This window comes from Oenanthe melanoleuca, chromosome 10, assembly GCF_029582105.1.
Source record: "Oenanthe melanoleuca isolate GR-GAL-2019-014 chromosome 10, OMel1.0, whole genome shotgun sequence".
In the NCBI taxonomy this organism is placed as follows: domain Eukaryota; kingdom Metazoa; phylum Chordata; class Aves; order Passeriformes; family Muscicapidae; genus Oenanthe; species Oenanthe melanoleuca.
Genome location: NC_079344.1, coordinates 1,846,468 through 1,856,182, shown reverse-complemented (window position 1 = coordinate 1,856,182; position 9,715 = coordinate 1,846,468). Strand labels below are relative to the sequence as shown.

Here is a 9,715-nt window from a genome sequence, read left to right as displayed (position 1 = left end):
ACAGCTGCCCTGCCCAGCCCTGCCCAGCCGCCCAGCCCAGCCCAGCCGCCCTGCCCAGCCCAGCCCAGCCCAGCCCGGCCGTGAGGCGGCACAGCTGCCCTGCCCTGCCCTGCCCTGCCCTGCCCAGCCCAGCCCAGCCGTGAGGCGGCACAGCTGCCCTGCCCTGCCCTGCCCTGCCCTGCCCAGCCCCGCCGCAGCCCGGCCGTGAGGCGGCGGCGCTCGATGCGCTCGGGGCTCGGCCGTGAGGCGGTGCCTGTGACCCCGCGCTGCCATGGCCGCCCCGGCCGTGTCGGGCCTGGCGCGGGCCCTGCGGCGGGCGGCGGCTCCCGGGCGGCTCTGCAGGCCCCGCGGGGCCGGGCCGCGGCGCTGGGGCTGGGGGCTGGCGCTGGGGCTGGCGCTGGGCGTTCGAGCGGCGCCGGAGGGAGGCGAGGCTGAGAGCGGGCGGGAGGAGAAGCCGCCGCCGCCGCCGCCGCCGCGGGGCTTCGGTGCGGCCGTGGAGAGGAGCAGGGACCTGGTGCGGAGGATCAAGGTGCTGGAGGCTGTGGGTGCTGTGGTACAGGGGCCTGTGGAAGTGTACGGGGTATCTGAGAACGAGGGGTGCCTTAAAGGCTGTACGAAGGTGTGGCAAGAGCCATAGGAGGAGTGGCCGAGGGCTCTTTGTTCAGCCTGGAGGAGAGACCTCCCTGCGGGCTGCAGCTTTCTCATGAGGGGATGTGGAGGGACAGGCACTGATCTCTGCGTTCTGTGACTAGGGAATACCAGGAAATTAAGTCAGGAGAAGTTTAGGTGGATATTAGGAAAAGTTTTTTACTTAGAGCTTGGTCAGGCACTGAACAGGGAAGTGGTCAGGGCTCGCAAGCCTGGCAGAGCTCAGGAGCGTTTGGGCAGCGCTCTCAGGCACAGATGGGATTCTCGGAGTTCTGGGCAGGGCCAGGAGCTGGCCTCTAGGATCCCTTCCAACTCAGGATATTCTGTGATTCTGTTTAAAAAGTTACTTCGAAAACCCAAGTGAAGCTGCTTTGCAATCCTGCCTACCAGTAGGTGATGCAGTTTGCCGGTTGCATATTAACTCCGTCATGTTTTGTTTCTTTTGCCTAATTTAACTGAATTATTAAAGCAAAAATATTACCTTGTTAGGTATGTTTTTCCCAATAGCTGAGTTAAAATGTCAGCTTTGCAAAAGCAGGTTGTACCAGTCAACACAAACTTGTACTTAACAAAATTTCAACTAAAATTTGATAACAATGCACAGGTTTATTTGTAGGGATTTTATAGCTTTTTCAGTTCAAGTGTTTGGGAGGACGTATTTTTTAACTGTAAAGATCCTTCTAAATTTCTTCTGGTTTTTTTTTTTTTTTTTTTTTTTTTTTTTCTTTTTTTTTTTTTTCTTTTTTTTTTTTTTGCAGGATGAAGCAGGAATCCCAGGTATAATAGTTGGAGTTTCTGTAGATGGAAAGGAAGTCTGGTCAGAAGGTTAGTATGTGGGAGTAGTAGTTGTGCATACTGTCAAGAACTGATTAACTTTTTAAAAGCTATAATTTCAGACAAGCTAATCAAACTGGGATTTCATCTACTTGATGTCCCATCTCCAGACAATAGCCAGAAATGGGTGCTTAGGGAGTATCAAATGACACCTTCCTTGGTAAACTTCCGTCAGTTCCAGGAATTGATAACTTGTTAACTTCCTGAATATGCTAGTATGTCTCAAAAGTTAGATTGGAGAACCTTTCTTCCATTAATTTTTCAGATTCCCCATTGAATGTACTCAATGTACCTTGCTCAAACTGAAGACTAGCTCGGCAGCTCGATAATGCCTTTTTACTTCCAGTTCTTGCTACCAGACTTGTGGCTTGGTTACATAGGAAAACACTGTTACAGAGCCTGTTAAGCTGTATTTTAATTGAAGTCATGCTGTGTGACATAGAAACATAGTAACACCTCGGTTTTGTGAAACCTTACAGCTCAGGTAATTGGGATGGATTTGTGATTGATTTCCTCTCTCAGTTTTTGTACTGATAAAATGAAACCCTTTACTGTTTAAGCCATTAATTCAGAGCAATAAAATAAGTGTTTATGACTGTTGGTCAGTTATTTTACGGTCTAGATTTGGTATGTGTGGGTTTTCTGCATTGAATATCTGACCTCAGGTGTGTAAATTTTGGCTTAATCTTTGATCTCATTTACATTATATTTGTTGTAGCCCTAATCACCAGCTTGAGATGATGTTGTGTGATCCAACTGATTAACTGCTACTACTACAGTAATATGTTATTAAATGAATTGAAGCAGGGAGCTGGGATAGTCCAATGCTTCATATCCCAGTTTAGCTGGAGGAAAAATATTTTAAAGGGCCAGCAAATCTAACTCATTGCATATAATTAATTCAGCATGTCTCTGTGGAAAGGACTCAGCAGAGTGTTTTTATTTTCTGAAGGTTTGGGCTATGCTGACGTGGAGAACCGTGTGCTGTGTAAGCCAGAGACCGTCATGCGCATCGCCAGCATCAGCAAGTGCCTCACAATGATGGCTGTTGCTAAACTGTGGGAAGAGGGGAAACTGGATTTAGATGCTCCAGTGCAGAAATATGTCCCTGAATTTCCAGAAAAGGTCTACGAGGGTGAAAAGGTATGTAATTGCTTATTGGTAAGAGGTTTTTAAAATTTTTGTTCCTGTTGCTGCATAGCTGTCTGTGTACAGGTGCCTGATCTGGACCTATTCCTACAAAACACTCAAAATAATTTAGACAAGTACTGATGGTTCCTGCTAAAAAAATATGTTTGGATCTTTAATTTATATCAAGTGTGTACTGTTCTCATACAGATTTTTTTCTTTTAATATTGTGTTTAATGTGTGTTATTTATGAAGTCTTGCACCTTTGCCTGTTCTTTGTCATGGTGAATTTTACTTTTTTGCTGATTTACTATTGGTCTTTTATTGAAGAGAGCTCACATTATCCTCTCTACCTAGGTCACTATTACCACAAGACTGCTAGTTTCACACTTGAGTGGGATTCGTCACTATGAAAAAGATATTACAAAAGTAAAAGAAGAAAAGGAAAAGGTAAACAGAGCACTTAAGCTAACAAAATCCCATCAAGATAAAGAACAAAAAGAAGGTAAAGGGATTGAAAAAACTGATTGTGTCAAACAGAAGAAAGAACATGATAGTGAGACAAAGAGCCGAAATTCAAGGCCTGGCAGGATCAACAAAGAGTTTGAACAGGAAGAGTATTACTTGAAGGAAAAATTTGAAAGTGTGATTGAATCACTGAAGATATTTAAAAATGATCCTTTATTCTTTAAACCAGGTGAGTTTTTATTAATGTAGCCCAAAATTATGCTCTTTTGGTGAGAGTTTTGTTTCAAATAGTTTTACATGCAATGATGATACTAGAGTCCAGTGAAGAGTGTTTGTGTAGGGGTTTTGGTTTGTTCTGCTTCCCTCCCTTTTTTATCTTCATATGGCCCATTAAAAGCTCAACAGAGAAATATTTGGTCTGTTCTGCACAAACAATCTGGTCATGTAATATTTATGTATAAGTTTTCTCCCAGGAGCAGTAACTAATGCAGTAAATGCTCTGAAACATACCAGTTAGCAGATTTATAAATGCTGAAGCAGAATATAATTCTGGTAACAAACTTGTATCTACAAAGTAATTTGTAAGCAGATATTAACTTGCTGTAGTCAAGTTCTGGGCCTTCTACATAGGAGCCAAAAGCAAAAGAATTTACTGAGGCACTAAATAAAACCTAAAAAAGATCTACAGAAAAAACCACAGAATCACAGAATGACTGTAGTAATTTATTTTTGTGATTATTGAAATTAGGTCTAGAGAGGACTTTGAGGAGCTTCAGGTGTAAGTTTTAAACAAGTTGGGTTAAATTATTTGCATTGCTGATAAACAGTAAATAATATACATTTAAGGGGAGAGAGGCAGAAAGAGGGAGAAGTTAAACACTCACCATCTTGGTAAGAGATCTCTCTCAACTGTAGGCACTTTAGCAGTTGCTCAAGATGTAAATGTTTCATAGAAGGCATTAGCACAAGGATGAGATTTTAAAAAAATGAAACATTGTTTTATAAATAAATTCTATTGTTTAAATAATATGCATAGTTGTGTTCATATAATCTTTTGGGATATTCTAGGACTAGAAACTCTGTGTTAAAAGTGATGAATACCCTTGAAAAATGTGAGTACTGCTGTTGTTTTCCCTTGGGTATGGACACACAAACAAGTCACAGTAGCTGAGCATCTTTTAAGCAGTAATTTTATAACTTGTGGCAGCTTTCCAAATCCAGACATCCCTGTTAGACCTGATAAGGTAAATGTTGTGGAAAATGTCAGCTCTGACATCTTGGCATGAAATGTGACTGTGCAGAGAGATTCCCTGGAATATTTTAGTGCTGTTCTCATAGCAGGATCTGGATCCAGTACAGAATTTCATAGGCCTAGGATCAAAAATGGTTGATTATTAATTGCTATATATAGTTTTATTTGCACATATGATTCCATGTATGCAATTAATGGGAGGTTTTTTCTCTTTCTCACTGTGTTTCTTCAAGGTAGTCAGTTCTTGTACTCAACCTATGGCTTTACTCTCTTAAGTGCTGTTGTGGAGAGAGCTTCAGGACAAAAATTTACAGATTATATGCTGAAAATGTTTCGTGATTTGGATATGCTGTCAACTGTCCTAGATGACAATGAAGCAATGATATATAACAGAGCAAGGTAAACAGGGGTGGAACTCTAATTTTTCCACAACAAATGTTGCCCTTTCTATTTTAATTAAGACAGCTGAATTTAGAATATGTGATTTTTCTTTTCCCAGACATTTGAATGAGTTGGTGTATGTTACCTCAACATTACTCATGTAGCTGGTTCCACTGCCATGGTATAAGTTCTGTAATCAGCATGTTAAACTACAGAATAGGAAATAAGTATTTCTTGTTCTAAGTGTGAATATGGGAAGTGAGGGGAGTAAGAGGAGTGACTTCAAAGTTTAGATTTACTTTGGGTACAAGTAAGGACATAAATGCCAATAAAATAAGGAGTTAACTAGGAGATTATGTTGGAATATATAGTTACATTTTTGCTTAATATTATAGCATTTAAAGGTTTCCATGGAATTGTATTAGTCTCACAGTAACATAAGGTTTTCATAAATCAAATTTCAGTATGAATCTTGACCAGAATTAAAATTCTGTTTAACACAACCAATTTATTTTTAAAATTAATTTAACATAGGAAAAAAAACAAAAAATCACCCCACACTCCTACAAAAACAAAACAAAAGGCACCCACAAAACAGCAAGCTGAGAGAAATTTATGTAACTGGATAATCCATTCTGATATAGTGGATAGGGCTGGGGTTTCTTGTCTTATTTTATTGACTTTCCTGTTTGGGCTCAGAAATTGATTCTTGACTCCCCTATTAAATTTTGGTGTGGGACAAGAATTCTGTTGAATGACAAAGCAGGTTATAGTAACAGTCTCATGAAAATGAGACTCAGATTTTTTAAAAGTTTGACTTCTAAAATGCTTTCAAAGAACGATGAGCATGTTGAAGATGAGGTTTATAGTAAGGACAAGTGTATATTGAAAGTGTGTGTGTGTACAGCTTTACTAGTCTATCCTAAGATGTTTTGTGCTGGTGTTTGGTTTGCTTGCAAAGGTTCAGAGGCTTTCTGGCTATAGCTCATCTGGATAATAGTGATGTTCTCATAAATTATCAACCTTGTACAGTCAAGGTTTTTTAGAACAAGCATATGTTTATCTTCTTATCTTCTTATAAACTGAAATAAAGGAGGGAGCAAAGAATTGGGATGGATGCTGTTCTGGGAGTCTTTTTATAGGTACTTACTGTTATGCAAAACTGAGATGGTGATGGTTTGCTGCCACAAATTGATGCCTCAGAATGTATTATGCTTTGAGATTTGTGTAATGGTTTGGTTATACCAGATTTATCTAATAGGAAAATGCTAAAAAGTCCATGTTCTAGATCTTTTAGAGGTTTGAGTTGATGTATTTGTAACAGGGTGTTTTTGTGATCAAAAAACTCATTATGGGGACAGCAAGATCCTAAATCACTGTCAGAGTTGATGGTAATCTTGCATCCTGGACTGTTCATCATTCTTCCTTTATTTTGACCTCTGACTTTCAGTGTTATAAGTTACTCAGCAGTTTGCTGAAAAGCCTTCAATACAAGTGTGATCTAGGTAGGGCTTTTCATAACTCTCCAAGTGGTACATGGACCTTATTTGATATAAACACCATAGGTTGAAATTCCTTGGGTTATATATTTATTCAAGAAGTCATTTTCATATGTTGTATGAAATTAATCAAGTCATGATTGGACTGTTTCTTTCAAAAGTATAGTTTGTTCTGCACTTCTGTTATATTGTTCCTGATAGTTCATTCTGCAGCTCTGGTTGGCAGTTTCTAATTTGTGTTATTCAAGACTTTAATGTTCCTTGCTTTGTTGTAGAATATGGCAACCACAATGGGGCAGTGGGGGGAAACCAGCCATAAATGGAAACTACTGTCTGAGAGCAGTCACCTAAGCATCAGTTGTAGAATTCCTTGTTCTTTAAAACACTCCATATCTAGTACAGGGATTTAAGGAAAAAAAAATCTGTGTTGGCTCATCTATTTATTTCTGTCACATCTGTTACATATTCTTAGTATATCCTAAAATTAAGCAGAAGGATTAGTACATTTATTGAAGTTAAGCTTCTATCTTAAGAAGTCACCTTAATTTTTGTTTTTCTGCTGTAAATGTATTTTAAAAACCCTCTAAATGATTGCAAGAACAAGCTAATACATGCTCAGTTTGCTCTTTTAGGTCAGGGCAGCTTAAAATCATTGTGCATAGTATGTGAGAATAAGAAGTTGAATTTTCTTGAATTTCAGATGTTACATTTACAACAAAAAGGGACGGCTGGTAAATGCACCGTACGTGGACAACTCCTACAAGTGGGCTGGTGGTGGCTTTCTATCATCAGTAGGTGACCTCCTGAAATTTGGAAATGCCTTGTTGTACAGTTATCAAGCTGGACAATTTAAAAACAGGAATGCCAAACTTCTTCCAGGATACCTCAAGCCAGGCACAGTTGCAATGATGTGGACTCCAGTGCCAAAAACAGAAGTGTCGTGGGACAGGGACGGTAAATATGCGATGGCTTGGGCTGTGGTGGAGAAAAACCAGCAGTGTGGCTGCTGCAGGCAGCAGAGGCACTATGCATCCCACACTGGGGGGGCTGTGGGGGCCAGCAGTGTTCTCCTCATCCTGCCTGAAGAGCTGCACCCTGAAGCTCTGGGTGCTTGGCCAGTGGCACCCCCCAGAGGAGTGATTGTCACCATTATATGTAACATGCAATCGGTTTCACTCAACAGCACTGCCTTAAAGATTGCACGGGAATTCGAGAAAGAAAAACGGGCACAGTGTGTGGACTGAAAGAGATGTGTGTGAGTGAGCTCACTGTACTGAAAAACAAAGGGAGAAGGGTGGAATTGGACTTTGAGTTCACTGAGAATATGGGAAGAAAAAGCATAAACAATTCACTTAACTGCTACTGGTGCTAAACTTACATCTTAACTAGAATTCATCTCTCAGGGAAATTCCTAACTTACAGAAAATGAGAATGTAACAGTCAGTGGTGGCTTTCTGTAGTACCTGTGTAAATTATCATTATATTAGCAGGTTATTTTTGCCAACTAGTGAAACACTTGACTAAGATAAGAAAATAGCTTTTTTTTTTTTTTTCTTTTTCACTAAGAAGTACAAATTATCTACCTTGAATGTTAAACTTTTGATAAATTTCACATCTTGATTTGAGCACACAAATATGTTGTTTGTTATTCTCATAGTTCCAGTCTGCCAAAACTATTCAGTATTACTTTCTAAAGAAAAACTATGTCACTGTTGCTTTTTGTTTTCACATACCACTTCCCTTGTTTTCTTAAAAAAACAACACAACCCAAACCTTGAAGCTGCCTCCAGAATGCAAATTTATACTAGAAGCAAGCTTTTATCAGAGCTGTGGATTAAGAACTAGAAAAGAATGAATCTAGAGCAATGTCAGTAAAAATCTTTTTGTTATTTAGATGTTCTCTCATCCGTTTTTTTGGACACGGAGAATGCGTGAAATTATTTTACTGTGCAATAATAGAATTATTTTAGAGTCAAATCCACCCAAACACCACAATGTGGCAAGCTAACTGTCCCAGTGTCCTGTGCTAACTAGGTAGAAATGGCACTGTATTCTGTAGCATTTCCCTTGGAAACAGGAATTAGGAACTCAGCTCAATACAACTTAAAGCCCATTCTTGAAGTCATTTTGCATACTTGAGAGAAAAGTTTCACTTGCTGCCTGTTGTGTGTGGATGTAGACAAAGATTGAGAATGTAGAAGGTGTAGGTTTACTGTTATGCTTGTTTGTGTATGACTAAACAAATGTAAATATCTGAAGTATGTATGTAAATGAAAAAGGGTAAAAACTAAGGCATTGCTAATACCATGATATTAATGACAGTATCTCACTCCCCATATAGAATGTTTCACTGCCACTTTTTACTTGCACACCATGTTCTTTGTACTTAATTTACAGGAGATTGAGGCTTTTTAAAAGCCTCTGATGCTACCTGTGCAGTACTGGAGATGCTCTCATGTCTACATTTCATCTTCTAGTACCTGGAACAAATCAGTCCCTGACAGTCTCTGCTTAGGTATTAAATTAATCATGAGTTCTTATCATTTGGGGTAGAGAAGGCAGAGATATGAAAGACTAGGAACCAATCTGGCCTTAGCATATGTATTTAGGTCACAATTAATATTGCTACTTTGATCTTTGTTCTAAAACCAGTCATTTGATGGGCTGGTATTGTATGTGGGATACTGGTCAATCAAGAGCAGCTTTCTTGATAAACTTATTGTGAGTGAACCATTGTTGAGTGGCACTGACATAGACCCCTCCTTTTCTTAAAAAGCACATGTATTCCATTGCTACACCTGTTTCTGGATCAAACTCCTCTTCCTACACATGGTAATATTGCTGTTTGAAATAACAGAAATAAAACTTACCTTGCAAATGCAACAAACTGAAGTATCAAGTTTTTGGTTTATTTTATTGACTAGACATGTATGACTTTTCAAAGTCAGAGAAAGAATACTATGATTAATTAGAAAATCCCAACAATAATTAGTTCACCAGGACACCTGATTCTTTTAAAGAGATGTTGATACATAACCTGAGATATTATTTAGTAAAATAAGATATATGTAAGATTTTAGTTTAGTATTTTCTCATGGTTAAAAACCAAATCCATTTTTACCAGCACTTTAGAAAGGCATGGCTTTCAAAAACCAATTAAAACCCTTTTCCTTATTGCAAGAAGGCAATTATTTAATGCCAGTATTTAATACTAACCATATGGATGGGTTTGCTGTACTAGATACCATTCTGTTTTGGTTTGAAAGTCAGGTGTGTGCTAGGGAAGAGCAGGGCCTTCCCTCGAAATGGAGCCAATCAATTAGTATGATTTTGGAATTAAGGGGTTCTCAGGCAAAGATTGGGGATAGGAGTAGCAGTTCTTTACTCCTGTGGCTGTGGCGCCCTTTCCCTGCGGTGCAGTTCCCGTGCCCCCAGCAGGGAGCGCCAGCCGCGATCCCGCGGAGTGCTGGGGGCGCTGCTGCCTGTGTCCCCACGGGAAAGGGTG

At 39.8% G+C, this 9,715-nt stretch overlaps 1 protein-coding gene across 1 annotated transcript; it reads left to right on the top strand.

The window, feature by feature from the left end:
* The first annotated feature begins 201 nt into the window (after positions 1–201).
* Positions 202–9,100, top strand: LACTB (lactamase beta). Its single transcript, XM_056499408.1, has 6 exons — positions 202–529; positions 1,407–1,473; positions 2,435–2,625; positions 2,968–3,307; positions 4,564–4,729; positions 6,911–9,100. Exons 1-6 carry the CDS (start codon positions 272–274, stop codon positions 7,452–7,454), a joined length of 1,566 nt encoding a protein of 521 aa, XP_056355383.1. The 5' UTR covers positions 202–271; the 3' UTR covers positions 7,455–9,100.
* The last annotated feature ends 615 nt before the right edge of the window (positions 9,101–9,715 follow it).